The following is a 19,031-nucleotide window of genomic DNA, read 5'->3' on the forward strand; positions in this document are numbered from 1 at the left end:
ATTGAGTAAACACATTTTTTGCAATTTGTTGTGAGCACGGTTAGAGCCATTTAGCATACAAAAGATTTAATCAGTCAGCGACATTTAGAGACAGCCGCAGTGACAGTTAGAGCGGCAATCTGTCAACAGCTCAAATCATAGTCAATCAAAACGAATTGCGAACAGAGCCCAGGTCGGGGACCGGGACAGGCCGGGGCAGGCCAGGCCAGGCCACTGAATCAGGCTAAACACAAAACGGATAGATTTGTACCGTTCCCGGGAGGAACTGGCCAAGCGGTCAACTAAATGGCCAACAAATGACAGCGCTCTAAACAAATTTAATTGAAAAATCAGAGCAAAATCATTTATAGAACAAAGCAAGAGCCATGGGGTAAAAATACGTGTACGAGAAAGAGCAGATGGATGTTCTAGCCATCCATGGATGTGTGAATAAACTGAAATGATGATTAACACCAAAGTCGAAGAAGAACAGAGGGTCGGGTCCAAGTCAATGAACAAAACTTAACAAAGGGAGTGCACAGAAAAAGAGGGAGAGCTGGAAGACAACGGTAGGCCAACTATTATCGTTCTAAAAAGAAAAACAAAAAATATATGTACATGCATTACATCTACACACATGTGTACGTATGTATGAGCGAAGGCAGTGCAACATTTAGCTGTAGGGAATTTCATGTTGCAGTTGCAGCAGGCCTGGGCCTGGGCCTAGGCTGATGCTATTTTGCACACCTGTTGCCGGCATTTTGCATGCAACTGGTTGGGTTATATCTCTCTGCCTCTCCGACCCTCACTCACTTGCTTCAGATTCACAGGCACAGCCACTGCAACTGCCGCTGTCGCTGCCGCTGATGATGGGCAGCAAAGGCAATTTGGTCGGACTGCGCGCTGTTGGGGCATATGAAAATTTCATGGGGTTAAAGTTTTAGCTTCGGGAATGATCAGCAGACACACGAACCGAATGCAAAACGCATCTATCTGTACCTGCGAGTATGCATATCTAATGCTCTGAGACTAACTCAATTAAATTTCCATTAGGGCTTACGACTCAATCAAATCAGGGGCAGCAAACACACAGAACAAAGCTCAATTCGGGCAACACACACACAGACACCAACAACAAACAGCAGAATGAGAGTCGTGTTGCCCCTTGCTGAGTATTCAGTTATCACTCAATGGAGAAACTACTCAAACCACTTGGGGAAGAAACTCACCACATCAGAGCTTGCTCTGGCTCTGCCATGGCTCTAACTACTACCCCTCCGTGTTAGTGAGCTGCAGACAACGGAACATGGAGAGTTCCTCAACTATCCCTGGATAATGGTATTTTCTTATGAAAATTTAGAACTTGAGCTATCTTTTGAACATAATATTGCAATTATCGATTTAATAATTTTATTATTAAAATTCCTTTAAATTAAAACCTTTGATTCTCCATATATCCTAATGAAGAATGGTCTCTGGTTTAAGTTCTTTGCTGCTATGAGTATCCCACAAATGTTCCATAGCGGAACCGTAGTGGAACCGAAGGGAAACCGTATTTTATTTCTTATTTTCACTAGAAATATTAGAGTTTTCTAGATATAAGATAAAGTCAACCCCTGTTCGCTAAATCCAATTTAAAATAGATTCGAGCAACGCTTTCTTCTCTGTTCATTGCAAAGATCTAGGCAAAATTATGAAACCTTCATTTCAGCGCTCCCTCAGAGATGCACAGAAAGTTTCATGCATGAATTTATAAGCAGCATAAAACGAAAACAACACACACCGAATAACCAGTTCAAAACAAAACAGAAGAACAACCCATAAGCAGCAGAAAGAGACTACTATATGTATAATCAGATGACACCTTTTTGGCATTGAAGCATTTGATTGCCATATTTATGCAAGATAAAAAAGGCAACGGCGACAAGATTAACCACAGTGTTCTAACAGCAACAAACGGGCCAACCGGTTCCCAACAGAACAGAAGGCAAACCCGAATTCAGGGCAAATTCCAACCCTTCCTTAACCCAAGCCCCAGACCGAAATGCAAAAAAAAAATGAGATATAGGAAATCTGCAGTTTACATTAAGCTCAAACAATGCAATGTCAGACGTTAGCTGCAGACCCGAAAGGGCTGCATGCAAAAACAATGACAAAGATTGCGAAATACGAGGAGCTGGAGGCTGCTCACTGATGCTTCTGGTGCATCTTGAAGATGCAATTTGAAATGCCTGCAGAAGGTAGAGTAGGTATGGGGTGGTCTCAAGGCCTGCCGTTGATAAGAGATTTGTTTGGTTCCCTGACATTTGATATAGGCACAGAGCATCCTGCTGATAACAAGCCTTTTCTTTAGTTGACTAACTAAACTAACTAACTAACTAACTAACATAAGAAATAGGGAAGAACTCATCAGAATTGCCTAATTGTATCAAATCTATGCATTTCAGGCACAGTTTTAAAGAAAATGTAAAGCGCCAACTTGGCAATCTTTCTATCCCATCCTTTCCGCCTCATTCGTTTCAACTCTTCCTCTTCATATCTGCTTATAGCGCTCTTCTCCCCTCTCTTATTGCGTATCTCCCTGATGTGCTTCCGTTCCCATATCCATTGGTGGGCACAAGAAAATTTACGGTTTTGATCTAATTCGCTGTCGGGCTGGCTGCTGTCTGGTGCTGCCAAGTGCTGCCAATTGCTGTTGGCCAAGGAAGTAAACTGATTTGAAATGCAGCCAGGAACCCGGACCGAGCCAGAACAGGAAACTGTTTCTAAATTGTATCTGGCTCATTAAAGCAGCTGTGCGCGGGCTGACGGGGGATATATGTATGTCTGTATGTATGGATGTACAAACAGGCGACTGCTAGATACATTCTCGTAGATGACTTTTGGCGGATGTGCGCATTCAAACAGAATATTATTATGATGATTTCGAAATTAAATGTCACCGAGCCGTGCTTTATTATATCTGTTTTTCCATATATTTATGCATGTGTGTGTGTTTGTGGCTCTAACCCCGACAGTTGTCAGCGGCTTAAAAAAAAGGCAGAAGAGCAGTGTGATGCAGGGGCAGAAGTGGAAATTATGCGCGCAAAATTACTTTTGTTGTGCGTGTTAAGGAGCCTGAGGCGCAAGGCGGCAGTCGAGCCAGGACGGGCCCCCATGGTAGACCTATTTTAACCCCAGCAACAACAACTGCGAAACGCGTCAACAAATCACAAAAGCCCCACACACAACAAATACCCCGAGAGTGTCTGTGTGTGTGTGTGAGAGTGTTTGGTGTCATGTTGTTAAACAAAGTGCGTAGCATCGTGGCCCATGCCTGGCAGCAAGAAATTTTTATTAAAAAATAATCACACATTCATGCCCGAGCAAACCGCAAATCAGCGAAATTTTCATTGTCTAAGAACCTAACTATTAGATGCTCTCACATAAAGTAGGGTACAAAAATGAAGGGAAAACTTGCGCCGCAAAACATTGAATGCGAGTTGATCTTAAATGTGTATCCAATAAACGACAGAGGAGAGATTGGTGACCATAGGTTTGACTCAAGGACAATGCATATTTAATTATTCAAAAATTAGTATGGTTCGATTTTTTGTATGTGAATGCTTTAATTGTTAAAAATAATCAGAGTCCCTCTCCAATTGATTAAACTAATCCATGTACTCAGATACCCCAATAAGAGTATAACAGAGCTCAAAACAAATCAAAATCCAGCAACAAAAGCGTCCTATCCTCCATAATTCCCAATGAAACTTTGCAGACAATATTGTATGTTTCCATATATTCCATTCCATTTTATTTGCTCATTATATAAATCTACGAGATTATAATTCCAATTTTCATCGAATATACACATTTTGCGGAGCCAAGCAGCAGGATGTTTGGAAAGAACATTGTTCTTGGCCAATATGATATGTAATGTAATATTGTACTGGGGCAAGCTGGAAAGGATACGAGAATCTGAATACTGTGTCAGCATTTGTATACTAAAATCTTGAAGATATCTTCTTTCTTCAATCGATTGAAGATTTGTATAAATCCTCAAACTAAAATTTCCAAATCTACTTGAGAACCCAAGTAATGATTCTTGTCTGAAGATTTTTTCGCCGTGTTCCTGCTTGGGATTTTGAAACGCTTTTAGAAGTGTGAGCTTAAGCATATTGCACTCATGGCTCATTATGACCTCATTAGTCCTCTCTTTCTATCCTTCTTTCCGTGTCCTACTCACTCTCTCTCTCTCTGCTTCTCTCTCCCGCTCTCCATTCTCCTCCCTTTTTCTTGTGTGTTTCTAATTTGAAACTCCCCTACGGAAATGCCGCCATAAAACTAACTTGAACAAAAACCCAAACCAACCCAAGTCCAAGCCCGAAACGAGTGCGTGTCCCCGTCCCAGCGTGGAATACTCTTACTCTCTGTCTCTCTCTCTCTGCGTCACTCCTCCTTGGTATCTCCATCTCGCTTCCTCCTTGGTTGCATTCGATGCATTCATTCGTGCACTCTTTTTTTTGTGTTTTATGTTTTTGTGTTAGATAACAGAAAGGGGGAAAGCAGAGGCCCGGGTCAGGAGGCCTGACCCTAATGGGGTTGTTTAATAATAATAATACGATGATGAGGAAGAAGAAGATGTTGGCGAGAGGTGGGCAGATCAATAAGCCCATTGCGAAAAACAGGGCCAATAGAAAATGGCCCAAGCCCAACCCAACCCCCGACCTGAAGCCTTTCCCTCTTATTCTCACTCTCCCGTCTCTGTCTGCTTTTCAAATTAGTAAATGCAAAAAGTGCGTAAGAAGCAGGACACACAAATACGAAATACATATATGTATGTATTGGTGTGTGTGTGTGTGTGTACACTGGTCATTGGCCTCAAAAATGTGCAGAAAATGGAGAAGAAGAGGCAAGAAAATGTAGACCCTCTCTTTTGCTCTTTTTCTCTCTTTCTCCTTCTGTTTTGAACAACTTCTGAGCGCCATTTCTTTTTTCGAATGAAATTTTCAAAACGAAATTAAAATTTTACGCATTTGCAGCACTCACGCACACACACACACACACACACACACACACACACACACACACAATCTCACACATGGATACAGTCATGCGAATGTTGAGTACTCCTTTGGTCATAACTCAACTGCAAGTCCGTAGAGCCAGCACCCCACCACCCACATTCACGTAATTAAGGCCTACCCAAAAGCACTTCAGACTTTGCCCCAACCCAATCCGATCCTAACAGACTCGAACTCGTACCCCCAATCACAGACCCAACCCGAACCGAACTGTACCGGTCCGTACCGAACCCCTTGTAGCCGTCTACGCTTGTTTAACTACAGCAGTTCCTTCCTCGATTATTGGTCCCATGCCCCCGCCGACCTGCCAATCAAATTGTGCTCTATACAAATTGTTGCTGCATTTTTGATTCCATTTTTAATACGCCTCCACTCCTCGAAACGGACTCGGATCGAACTGCAATCGACTCTGTGGGCCAAATAACTTTCGTTGCGTTTTTTGTTTACGCATTTTTCAGGCAATTTGCAGGCTCGTGTTCCTACAGCCGGCCTCCTTCAAGGATTATGCTCAATTAGAGCTCTTGGTATTGGAGCGGTCAGCAATTAAACCATTTTCCAAACCATTTAAACCTATCCCGAAACGAATTGTAATTGAATGTCTGCCAGCCATTCATTTCCCCTTTCTGGCTCCAAGAGTAGTCGAAACAGATTTCCTGTGGCAGGTGTACACCTGTACCTGCCACTCGCTAGTTGCAACTTGACCTAGACCAAAGCCGCTTACGTTGACGCGTCAAGTTTTGTCAGGGCTAATACCAAACTAACGATGGCTTTTTGACATTTCCTCTTCCCATTTTTTTTTTACTATTTTTACTGTTGTTTTTTTTGTCACCAGAAATTGTGCGGCTTCGTCGAATGGAGTCTGAGGTAGAAGCGGTGCCAGAGGAAACTTAGAGAGAAGCAATGACTGGACTGGAATTTAGTTAGATTTTTGCTTGTTAAGGAAAGCTAAGGAAAAGCGTGAAGAGAGCTTTAATCAAGGTGCAAGGAGATCGTTGAACTGTAGGAATTACTTAGGGATAATATATGGAGTTAAAGCTTTTCAGAAGAATTAAGTAAAATAGTTACAAAATTTCACAAAATATTTTCACAGATATTTTCAAACAGATGTACGCACACGCAATGTGGTAGATCATGGCTTAAACAATGTTAAGCTGCTATTTATGCGGCGATTAGAGGGAGATCCAAGCATTTTCTCAGGTAATTTATCAAACAAAAAATCCTCAAAAATTCTACGCCGTCATGGCCAAGGTCTTTGATCAAGCCCGAGTCTTATCCGCGTTGTGAAGAGAGAAGGAGAGACAGAGAAAGGAGAGTCATCAGGGCAAACATCAACCGCAACAACGGCAACAAGAGGAAGAAGAACCACTAATGTGCCATACGAAAACAAATAGAAGGGGCAAAAGGAGCAGGCCAAGAACAGCAGGAGACGGCCTCAAACGACGATTGGCTTAGGCAGGAGCGAACGACAGAGACGGGGGAGCAGTTAAGAAGAGAGCAGAGATATAGGAGTTGCAACACCGAAGCCAGCGTCAGCAGCGACGCTTTATAATGACGCCTGTCGTGTTATTTTTGTCTTTTTCTTTGCCCCTACGCTTTGGGTAACATAATCGGTCACTGACTCGGCATTTGGCGTGGTAATTTGAGAGCTTTTTGCGCCCCGATTGTTGCGGGTGGTCAGGGTTGCAGCAGCAGCACCAGCAGCAGCACCACCAACAACCAGCATATAAAGAGAGAGAGAGAGAGAGCAGAACAGAAGCTCAGCTCAGAGCAGAGGCATAAATCGAAGAAGAACGCATGAGATCAGATCTCAGCAGACGGAGCAGGGCAGCTGGTCGGTCCAGGTACAGTCTGTCCTACCGCAATCAAATTGAAATTGCGCCAAAAACCAAAGGCCATGGCCGCTGGGCACAATAATTTATCACTGTTCCAGCAGAATTTGAGACTTTATCAACAGAGTCGATCATGTGATACCCTGCAAGAATGATATTTCTTCTGTGTCATAAATGTCATATATGTCCGATGCCTAAGAAATTCATACCATTGCAGAAACACTTTAAAGGGTATGCCATGGAACATAGGAAACAAAAACCCAAGAACGAAAAAAGAAATATTTCGGTTTCATTTTGCGAATTCGGGACGCTCGCCACGCAACGACAGGCAAACCGAGAGACGGACCGGCTGCAAGCAGTCGACTTCACTTTCTTGCTAAATTATATCATCGTCGTCTCCAAATTGCACACACACACACACCGACGGACAGAAACATCCAAAAGGGGTGAAGAGTGGGAAGATCAAGCTAAATACGATACAGAGGGGAGCCCAAGTTGGTCTGCAACAAGTTTGCCAGAGGCTGCTGCCACTGCCACTGCAACTGGCCCCTACCCTGCTTCGATGTGCTGCCTGCTTCTTTTTGGGCGAACACATTTTGTCGCTCCCTGCGTCTTACCTTCTCTCCTCTTTGTCTAGCTGCTGCTTCTCCTCTTGATCCAGCTCCCACTTCCTCCCCTTGCCGGCTCCCCCTGACCATACGTCGCCTGGCATATTCGTCAATTTTTGTGCGCATGCAATTTACGCAGCGCTGCTGCAGCGCTGAAGCAGCAGAATACGAAAAACCTTGAGTACGGTCAGTGACCAGAAAAAATGCATAAACATTTTTGTTCTCTCCTCTTTCGTTGGTACGGAAGGGGAAGGCGGCGCAGGAACAGGCAGAAGCAGAGGCAGAGGCAGCAGCAGAACTCTCCATCGTCGTCGTCGTCGCAGCCAGTCAATTGCAAATTTTCGGAAACTCTGCAAAGGGATAGGGGGAGAGCAGAAGAGAGCAGCCAGAGAGGCACGTACGATCGGGACGGATGGGCTCCCCATTTGTACCCCTTCCATAAACCCGAATGTTTTTGTGTTCTTTGCTGGCGTGGGCCTGTCCCTTTCCCTTTCCCTCTCCCTGTCCCTTCCCTGTTCGTCCCGTTCTGCCCTGTGCATGGGCCGACTCTTAATGGCCAGCGTATTTTTGGCAGACGCTACGCACACACACATTAGTGTGCATGGATATTCAGCTTGTGTGTGCATTCTTGACAGAGGCAGAACAGCGAGCTGCAGCGGCAGTGCAGTCCCAGCCGGTTTGCTTTAGCACTTTGATGTAGTGCAGAAGCACAAGAGTGGGAGAGGGACAGCAATAAGTCTGTCGATCCACTGCCATAATTTTTGTTTATTATACCCTAACAGAAGGCACTATGACTTTCAGCAGTTGTTGGCAACGCAGAGACCACATATCCAGACTGTTAAGAAGTGGATTTAAAATGTTGTACATCCCATACAGTAGATTGAAAGTCTTTGCCAAACTGTAAGGGTATAGATATGTCGGTCCGCCCAATTGTATGCCTATTTTTTGTTGCTTTGCTCTGTAATTTTTCGGGCTCCCCTTTGTGTGTGCCTTCCTCCACTGCCTGCTCTCCCTCTCCTTCAAATTATCAAGGACAAATGTGCGTTGAACTTGATCTCGCTTTTCAATGCTCTGTCTTGCTCTCCCTCTCTATCTTTTCGGCTCTTCCTCTTGTTGTTCTGCTGCAGTTGCAGCGCTGCTTTTGTTTACATGAAACCAAATTTTAATTTTAGATTTCAGTCTGCGCCCCGCACTTGCTGCCCGCTCCTCTGGCCTACAGCACAGCCCCCTCGTGGGATCCATAAAATTTGTTAGTTTAGCGCTGCAAACTCTGATTAAGAAACAGATAAGAGCTCTGCCAGCGATTAAGAAGTGAAATTTATTTGGCATGCCCCACGGAGGGGAGGAGGCCTCCATAAGAAGGCCAACAAATGTGGCAGCAAATTTGATTCTGCCGCGGCCATTGCCGGCAGTTGCCGTTGCAGCTTCGATTTGAGCAGCTTGTCCGAAAAACTGCCTGCCCCATCATCATTTGGGGGGACTCGTAAAACAGCATCGCGCCCAGGTGTGCCCCAGCACAGACAGCGCGTCTGTGGCCGGGCAGACGGCCCTGCCAGCCCGGCCCATGTCTCAGCCGAAGCCAGTCGAGACGGCAAGGTGGATTAAGTTGTTATGCCAGGCATTAGTGAAGGTGTTGCTGCAACAGGCAGATGTTTGGGATACCCTTCAAGCGAGTGCTTTGATTTTCTTTAGATGTTTGCCAAGCCCAAAGATCTCTTAGACGGAAACCCAGAGCTTGAGGAGAGCTTGAGGAGCAGCCAGTGTTCTCCTCTTTATAATGTGATTGACAACTAAGTCCACAGTGTGTTCAACGCTTCGCATTGATATTTTATTTATTTTTCGGGATTTGGCTTTGATTACGGCAGAAACATTGTATTTTGAATGGGATCGTGGCATGCCACAGGTGAGTGCCGGCAGGAAAATTGTTTTGATAGCATCTAGAGGAAATATACGAAGAGAAACACCACTGTAAGAATTTCGAACCTTCCCCAATCCATAAGCACGACTAATGGTGTGTCCTAAGTCATTAGGGATAGCATGAGCCGCTGCACGGCCTGCACTGTGTGTGCGAGTGTGTGTGTGTGGATGGATGCTGTTGCAAGTAACATTAATGGGCACAATAGAATGCTTAGCATTCATCAACCCTATAAGCCAACTCATCAGCGACAATTTTTGTAGCATTTTTAAGTTAATTTACCCAACAGGAAAAACCATTCGAGATTCCTGTCGCCGTCGCCGTTGCCGTCGCCGTGGCCGTGGCCGTCACCGACTCCGTTTCCAATGCCATCTCCAGCTAGATGGATCTCCGTTTCCATCCCATCTCCGTTTCCAGCTTCATCTTCCATCTCTTCTGTCTAACTTAAAATCTTCTGCATTCGATCATTTATGGCATTTTATTTGGCGCGTCAGCAAATGTTGCAAAGCAATTTATTTATGACATTTTTTGCTGCTGGCGTGCAGACCAGCCTGTTGCACTGTTGTTTAAATGCTGCGCGCCACATTTGCCAACTTGCAATCGTGCGGCAATGTGTGGCACAAACACAACACTAGCAACAACAACAGCAGCAACAAAAACTAGCTGCATGACGCGTCCAAAACGCGCGACAACTCAAATCTTGTAATAGCCGGGGCCAAGACATGACAAGAGACAGCAGACTCCCAGTCCAGAGGCAGAGTCAAGTTCCATATTCATTAGTTGCAATACAAAAAAAAATACACAGAAAACAGCAAACAGCAAACAGAAGAGGAACATCATCAACAGAAACAGAAACAGCAGCAGTAAGAGCCATGATCATCAGGCAACTAAATGTGGCTAATGACTGCCAAGGTGTCTTGGCTAAATACCCTTGATTTGGTTTGCTTTTCCAGCTCTCTTCCTGAAGCTCCGTTCAGCTCCCCTGAACCGCAAACACAAATATCTAATCAAATTGAACCATTTTCCGTCTGAAATTGAATCCCATTTCTATTATTTTTTATGATCTCTAAAAAACTGGCGATGTAACAGGAAAAGTGGGGAGAAATCTTTAAAAATCAAGATGCTGCCAACATACATATTTTATTTTGTTGAACAAGTGAAGGAAAAACCTGATTTTTCCTTTGGGGGCCCAGCCAAACATCCATCCTATCCCATCCCGGCCATGGGGGCCGGATATGGCCAAATTGCTAGGGTTCCCGGCCGCCGGTAATTGGCATTGCCAATGCCAGCCAGAAAGAGCAGCAGCAGCAACTACAACAACCAGGAGAACGACAGTTTTTTGTTGGAGTTTTAGCAAAAATAAATATGAGTCCACGGCTGGACCTGAACCTGGTCTAAGGTCTCTGGGCCCTGGCCTTTAGTTTTCCAGCTTTTTTTGTTTGTTTGCTTTTTTAGTGCCTTTTTTTAGGCAGAGCAACGACAAACGCCAGGCAAGACAGATGTGCGACATTGCAATTTGTTACAGTTGCAGTTGCATTAACGGCTGTGGCAGGGACTGAGGCTGACTGGGTTTGAGTGCAGGTAGGGTCTGACACTGGGACTGGGGCCTGGTCTGGTCTGGGACTATGGCCTGGCCTGGGACTGGGAAGAGTTGCAAGTAGCAGCAGCAAAAGCAACCTAAATATTTTAATGCCCCGGCCACATTGATGGTTCGCTTTTTGCTGATGTTGCCTGCCCTGCCTCCACTCTGCTCTGCGGCAATTAACATTTTTTGCGTGCACAAATATTTTTCGACTTGAGAGAAAGAAACCCAGTAGCAGCAGCGGCAGCGGCAGCAGTGGCAGATGCACATGAAATCCCGCCACAGAAGCTGCTTCTGTTGCATGAAACTCAAACAAATTAAACCTAAGGTAAGTGCAACAAAAAAAATGCGAAAAAACAGCGCAACAAAAACACATGCCAGCCAACTGAAAAAGCAACAACAATTGACTCTCTGCCTGGCAGAAAACGTAACGAAATATGTTAAAATGCAACCAAGTGAGTAAATTGTGCGCCACCGCTGCTGCACTGAAAGAAACACACACACACAACCGCATCTTGATTTGAAATGTTCGAGTGGCGGTTTTTCATCATCAAATAATAAATTATTTTTTTGCGTTTTGTCAGTGTAGCCAGAGGCCGAGTTGAGACAGGGACATGGACAGGGACAGGGACAGAGTCAGGGGCAGAATCTCTAGCTAACACACACACACACGCACCCACTCATACACACACGCTCACGCACAGGCACACGCACACTGTGGCACTTCATAAACTAAGCAAATTATTATTTAAAAGCCCGTCGGTAGGGCAGGGCAGGGGGCCACAGCCGAGCCATGCCTTAGTCTTGGTGCTCGGCTTGACTTTGGACTGCACTTGTACAAAAATTATACATAAATTGTTTTAATTACGCGCTGCCGCAAATTGTGGCTGATGGTTGGGCCGGGCAGCGTGGGGTGTGCGGGAGGATGGGTGTGGGTTGGTTGGCCAGCATCAGCGGCATTTGCTGTGTGCCAACAAAGTTTGGGAAAATTGCTGCCAAACTGCATTCGGCTTGACGTTTGCTTCGTTGTATTGCCAGTATTAGCCTATTAAAAGTGGGAAAAATAGGGCTTAAGACATGCTTTTGATGAAATGATAATGGTGGGAAGATTTCTGATAGAGGAAGAGTTCTGAATTTGTTTCCTTCTTTTGGGTAAAGCTATAGAACATTCCTGGATTCCATTTAAGTGTTGAAGGATTTTTAAAATATTTATTTCAAACATTTACCGCTCCTTGTTTGAGATGTAAACGCAATTGATGTAAATGGTTTTTCGTAGTTAACTTCATCCCTGCCTTGCGTATTGTCCACTAATCAACATTGTTCCAGCCCTGAGTTCTGCGTTCTGTTGTTCTTTTTTTCTCGCTGCCATCTTTTCTATTCATAATTTTTTTAATTATATGTAGCTACATAGTAAAATGCTCAAGTTCGGCATAGAAAATGGTGTGGGTCGGGCGCAGGGAGGGCAAGTGGGGAGGGAATGCCCTCCAGCCAACGGCAAATTGCGGTGCTCGCCCATTTGATCCAACCTCCTCCCCCCACCTTGACTGTCCTTCTCCGTTGCACCCATTCACCCGCAAGTGGCTTAAAAAAAAAATATTTTCACTTTACATTTTTTGCGTGTATTCGGAGATGGGCTGTGGAGGGGTGTGGGGGAGGCTGGGGATGAGAATCGCGGGGAGCGCCGAACGGTAGCCGCCTTGTCGACGCAGTCAAGATAGACAGACAATGTTGCCTTTTGCCGCTAAGGCACTGATAATTACCAGGTTGTGCTGGTTGTGCCACCCTCCCCGCCACACATCTCCGAGGGCCTTCCTCCGCTTCTATGCCACAAATTTATGTTAGCTTCGCATGCGCTTGCAACAGCAGAGAGTGGCATGGGGCAGAGGCAGCACCAGGTGCAGCTGTGTGTGTGTAAGTGTGTTTGTTGAAGTCAAGTCAATCTTTAGACTGTTTTTACATAATTATAACAACGAGGGGCCCGGGCCCCCCCGGATTACAGCTGATGCTTCTTCAGCTGGCATTTTATTGCCTTCCAAGCTCTTGCCATTTTCATTCCCTTCTTGTGTGTGTGTTTTTTCTGTGTTTCGTTTCTTTTGTAATTTAAATGCCTAAACAATAATTTGTGCACAATTCTGGACGGGGTTATTGTTTTTGGTTAATGCATGCCAAAACCCAGTCATGCTATGTCAGCGGAAGGAGCGAGGGGTTAGGGGTAATCTCTTTTCGAGCTGGCAATTACGTTATGCAAATGAGTTGGACCCCAGCAAACGCCCAATTAGAGGGCTTCCGGGATAGGACCCTACCAGACTTGCAGACTGCATGGACTATCTGGAAATTCATAAAGCAAAAGCCACAATATCCGTTTGCTATTAGACTCAAGACACATTTTGTCTATATTTTACGCATTTTACTGGCTCGATTCGGGGACCCTTTGGTACTCGTACAAGATAAATGGATTGCAATGGCAATGCTACAAAATGGGCGCTGGTTTCCGGTTTCCGGTGCCCAGATATCGGTGCGTGCATGCTCGAAAATTTACGGCCTATCATCCCGCTGAAAAGGCCGCCGCGCCGAGCCTTGAGGAACCTTCAATTTCAAGGCACGCACAAAATTCTTGCGTACTCGTGGTACAGTTGTGCACGGCCTGGCATTTAATTTGCCACCAAACTCCTCCCCCGCGTGGGGCTGCCTGCAGAGGTTATGTAAGCGATTTTTGCTCGGCCATCGATGGGTGAGGGAGTGAAAAATATCGATAAGCTGCACACTGACACCGCCTCAAAACCGAACCTCAAACCCCCCACACCCAGCCGCTATCCAAACCGCAAACCTCTTCCCCGATGCACTTCTTTCGACTGCGTGCATTTTATTTATTTATGTATATTATAAATTTTACATACACATCATTACATAAGGGCAAAGTGAGTGCGTCGATTAAGGGGGCTGGAAGCGGAGGTGGTGGGGGTTTGGGCTTTGGTTTTAGCTTGTTTGAGGGGTGCCAATTTACGCACAATGAAGAAAGTTTTGTGGGCGTTGCACTTGCAGTGTGTGTGGGTCCGTCCTGAGTCCCTGGCTCTTGGGTTGCATGGAGGGGTAGCTGGTAATTTTTAGCTTCCGCTAGCCGTTGGCTTATTTGGGCATGACTGAACGACCCCCTGCCACCCTACGACTGGGTGGCATGCCCACACCCCCAAATAGTCAGTCCATTTGTCAGGTGAGGCGATTCAACCTGCTGCCAGGCCGCTTGGCTTGGTCGGGTCACGTCACCGTCACCGTCACCCCTCTCATGTGTGCATGCGTGAAAATTTTTCCACCACATCGATTACTTTACGCAAATTAGTGCGTAGATATTTTGCAAAAATGTTCTATAAATAATTCATGTACAGGTCGGTTTGATGTGCGCCGTAACCCTCCTTGGTGGCTTGTGGCATGCATTGGGATTGGGCTCCTCCTTGACGCTTCATTTAACCTAAGGGCTTCATTTACTCAATTTATGCAATTTTCATATCACACCATGAAACCGTTCGAAGGAAGTGCTCTATCTCTATAAGCTGAACCATCCCACGCCTCACACATTCTTCGCTATCTATTCTATTTGATAATGCGAATAAGAATAAGTATATTTTTATTACAGATTAAAGAACAAAATCATAAAGTTCCCTTATATTCCTTAGCTTAGCTCATAACGACCTCGGCAAAAGATAAACCAGTGGACTCTTTCGGTTTCGGAACCATCGCCTTGTCCGTTCGATCGATGATGCCCAATTTGTCCTCTTCTGGATTAAATATCAGACCGAAATGCTCGAAAAAGTGCGAATTCCTCAAAATTCCCACGATCACGTTGTCCACGCTGAGCAGAGCCAGAATCGAGCATGGTAGTGGTGAATTCTTGGACAAGACTTCAACAATGTCCTCGTCCAGCCAAATGTTACCATCTGTAGTCTACTGAAGTACCCTTGGTTCTTGCGCCTGGACAATAACTCCGCTAAGTAGAGCTTACATTCCAAACAAAGCAAACAACTTGAGTTGGTTTTTCGTTACCGAAATGTTGAGCTTTCAACGAAGCCCCAGTCTGGTTTGTTTCGGTTTTGTCACATTTAATTGTGTAATATTTCAATGTACGTGACAATGGCACTGAATGCAAAATTAGTCACAACAGGACTGGTGTCACAGTCTCTGTTCATTTTCAATTATTGTCTTTGTGGAAGCATCTGCACCTGAAGACAAGATGATAAACTAGACAAAGAAAGTATGCTGACCATTAACTAATAAAAACGAGAAGGGACGTGTGAGACGCTTCTTACGCGTCACAACTTTTATACCCGGCACTCAGTACTACATCTGCACTTTAGCGGTTATTTGTCCAGTTTTACATTTTTTCTTCATCTGTCATCTACATCAACAACACTACTCACACCAACACGCTCCTTTAGCTCGCCACCCTCCCCTAGAAACTAACTGCAGAGTCGCGGCAGAGTCAGCGGCAGAGGCAGCGGCAGAGGCAGAGGCAGTGACGTGTCAGGGGCCAGGCCATAAACAGCGCGAAGCAGAGTGTAAATGCTGCGGGGCGGGGTGGGTTTGGCCACTGCAAACTAATTTCTTCATTGTGGCTATAATAATGATCCAATCGGATCCCAATTTGGTGATCTGATAGATATGGTCATTCCCTACGGAATGGCGTTTTTAGTTTTCTGTTATCTTCAAAATTGTAGATTTGGGAGGTTTTCGCCCTTTGCGGGGGCGGAAGGGGCGGGGCTCATTTTGAAATACACTGGTTTCAGTGTGAGCATACAGCAGTCTGGTGCCAAAATTTGGTGGCTCTAGCTCTTATAGTCTCTGAGAACTAGCCGACAAACAAGACGGACGGACGGACAGACGGACAGACGGACAGACGGACAGACGGACAGACAGACATGGCTCAATCGACTCGGCTATTGATGCTGATCAAGAATATATATACTTTATGGGGTCGGAAACGTTTCCTTCTGTGCGTTACATACAACCGTTATCCGCACAAATACAATATACCCTATTTACTCTTCGAGTACCGGGTATAATTAATACTCTTTCATAGGTCATGGCTTGCTGATATTAATCTTTATTTTCGCCACATTCTTGGCAAACCCTTAACCAATTTTCTTATATCAATACCCGAGTGTTATTGGTTTTAATTTGTTTCTATATTTCGATTAACTTTAAAGTTGATATTGGCACATAGCATATTCATATTCATATTCCTATTCATTCGTATCCCCGAGAGGTGGGCAGACCGTAGAAGCTCAAGCTCTTCGTGTCGTACAAATTTTTCAAATATCTCAAGACTTCGGTTCGATTCCACTGGGAATTTTCGTCCCTGCAGACGGGGCAAGCCGTCATGCTGGGAAACTGGATCTTTGGGAACTCGGGATCCTCTGTGGTATCGCCAGCCACACGACTGTTGACCTCATTATGGGCCTCCCACAACCAGAGGATCTCGGCATCGTGGTCCGCCACCAATTCGATGTGTTTGCGCTCAGCCATAGCCCGGAAATGCTGGGCACAATCCGAGCAGCCAAAAAAGTACTTGGCAAAGCCGTGTACGGCCGAGAGCACGGATCCAGCCTTAATCGTGTTTGGCTGCCTGGCAGCCGCGACAGTGAGGTAGTGGAACAGCGTCCACAAGGAGCAGGTGAAGCCGCGCAGGAAGGGACGCGTGGAAATGCAGCCAATATCGCGCTTTGCCTTGAACACATTGCCCAGTGCCTTCTGTTTGGACTTGACCAAGTCCTCGAACTCGTTTCCTGTCAAGCGGCTGATGCTGAGCAGGGAATCGTCGAGTCCTGTGATCAGCAGCTTGCCATCCTTGTTCAGGGGATTGTTGTACCGCAGGACAGCGATGATGTTTCGCAGCGCCGTCATATTATCGCCCTCAATGAGTCCTGCCTTGGGCAACTCAATGTGCAGCAGCTTGTCGATGGCCTGCTCCAGATCCGCTCGATAGGCTCTCGGCGATTCCCGCCGCACAGTCGCCAGGATTGCTAGCTTCTCCCTGTTTCGGACAATACTGGTTTTAGGTGCTCTGGTCGTGGGTAGTGGCGGCCACGGAGTACGTCCCATCTGGGCGAGATACTCGGCAATGCTGGCCGCATAAGCTTGGCTCGACTCTTGGGTGGCCTTCAGCGGCAGAATGTTGCCGTCAAGGTCCAGGATAGCCAACTTCTGATCGTGGGCGGCCAAGCCGAAGTTGGCAAAGATCTGGGCATCATCAACAATGCGCACAGCCACCGCAGGATATGGCAGCATCTCGAAGATCGTGTCTCTGCCAATGTTCGAGCCCTTCGGCTGGAAGACGAGTGCAATATACTCCTCGGTGTGGCCTGGGCCCACGTGTTCTGCGATTGTGGCATTCGCATCGCTGTCGGGTCGAAGGGGCTCAAAGTGCAGCTGGCCCGTGTTGAAGTCTTTGGCCAAGTAGCCGGCCAAGAGGTCGATAATTTCTTTGGGCTCAATGGTGGGGAGTTCGGTGCCCAGCCCGTTTCCAGAGAATGCTGGGGGAAAGTAGCGCAGCGTGGGCGTATGCAGGATCTGATAGTCGCGACAGATCTCCACATTCCTCTCCTGGGCACAGTCCACGGCGTAAATGCTGAGCAAGCTCCTCCACTTGTACAGTTCGCGCGCCACGCCCTTGAAGGTGGGTGCGAAGCGTCGACAGTCGCCGCAGAAGATGTTTATGAACTGCACCAGCTTGCCCTTTGGCGTTGTGCGCAGATGGGGCAGCAGTGTATTGGTGTCCGCATTGATTACGTTGTCGGCCTCGCTGTAGAGACTCACCTCACCTGTCATAGCATCGGCCTTGGCCGTGGCCGTGGCAGCGGACAAAAGCAGCAGCCATATGATCGCTGGCAACGTGGCAGTAGGCAGCGGCAGCGGCAGCATCAGCAGCTTAAGTGGCCGAATCATTTCCAGACGATGCTCGCGTCTCCACTTGGCTATTACTACTGGCGCACCCCGCCCAGGGCGATGAGGCTATTATACGTAGTCGCTAGTCGCGTTTGGGTTTTGTTTTGTCTCGCTTCGGTTGCTTAACTCTCTCCCTCTCCCTCTCTTTGTGTTGCTGTCTTTCGCGTTATGCGGATTGAGCGGAACAAAACAAATAACACAAAAGGCGAATGATGATGCACAGAGTAATCGAAGAGGAGAGCTCAACACGTTTGTCAATGCGTCAACGTCCCAGTGCACTGAGTCGAAATCTTACGAAAATCCATTAGAACTTATTTGTAATATTTCAACAACAAGAAACAGGGAAGACTGGCCAGAGAGTCCAATACGGGTTGTACGACTTAGACCTAAGTAAATAGACGCTGGAGATACCCAGCGACCCAAATAAATAAGTGGCTAATATTTCCTCAGCATCCCAAAATAAATATGTGATTGAGATGCACCAAGCAAACATGCAACGAGCAGCTAAAAGCATCCAAAGATGTTGTACACATTTATGGCATCATCATAAACCACATTCCGGATGACCTGCACTAGCAAACTATTCCACTCTGGACTCAGGGTACTACCCGCTTTGGCATGCCTCGATTTCCGCTTAAATCCGATATGGAAATTTTGCATAGCCGTAACTAATTATTTAATGCGAAATAAACGAGATATTGTGTATGATATTAGTGTACATCCGGGTTCCCTGCTGCGCTGTAGAATCCTGAATGGGCTCTCTAACTAATTAGATGTAAATGACACTCGGCAAGTGTCCCCCTAAACGACCCCAATGTGTTTCCAATTATCCCACTACACCGCATTCAAATGCCGAAACACAAGCTCACTCACAAGCCCGGTTGCCTGGCTGCCTGGCAGTCTGTCTGCCTGGCATGATGTTGACCCAAAACAGCCACAAGGACGTGAGCCAAATAACGAGCTGTGGCATCTGACAGTCAAAACACTCTGTATCTGTGTCTGTGTGTGTTGAGGTCGTGTTATTAACTCTCTCTCTCTCTCTCTCAGTCACAGCCACCGACACAGGCAACAAGTGCACACAGCCACAGACAAGTGCAACATGTTGGCCTTTGCAAC

At 46.1% G+C, this 19,031-nt stretch overlaps 1 protein-coding gene across 1 annotated transcript; it reads right to left on the reverse strand.

Moving 5' to 3' along the window:
* Nucleotides 1-16,138: 16,138 nt before the first annotated feature.
* LOC117897942 (sulfhydryl oxidase 1) lies at nt 16,139-17,963 on the reverse strand. Its single transcript, XM_034807035.1, has one exon. The coding sequence runs from the start codon at nt 17,913-17,915 to the stop codon at nt 16,218-16,220; it is 1,698 nt and encodes a 565-aa protein (XP_034662926.1). The 5' UTR covers nt 17,916-17,963; the 3' UTR covers nt 16,139-16,217.
* Nucleotides 17,964-19,031: the final 1,068 nt, after the last annotated feature.

The sequence above is a fragment of the Drosophila subobscura genome, chromosome O (assembly GCF_008121235.1).
Source record: "Drosophila subobscura isolate 14011-0131.10 chromosome O, UCBerk_Dsub_1.0, whole genome shotgun sequence".
NCBI classification, from domain to species: Eukaryota; Metazoa; Arthropoda; class Insecta; order Diptera; family Drosophilidae; genus Drosophila; species Drosophila subobscura.

Bases quoted from the DNA above. Each gene is read 5' to 3' on its own strand.
- LOC117897942 (XM_034807035.1), bottom strand. From the start codon at position 17,915: ATGATTCGGCCACTTAAGCTGCTGATGCTGCCGCTGCCGCTGCCTACT.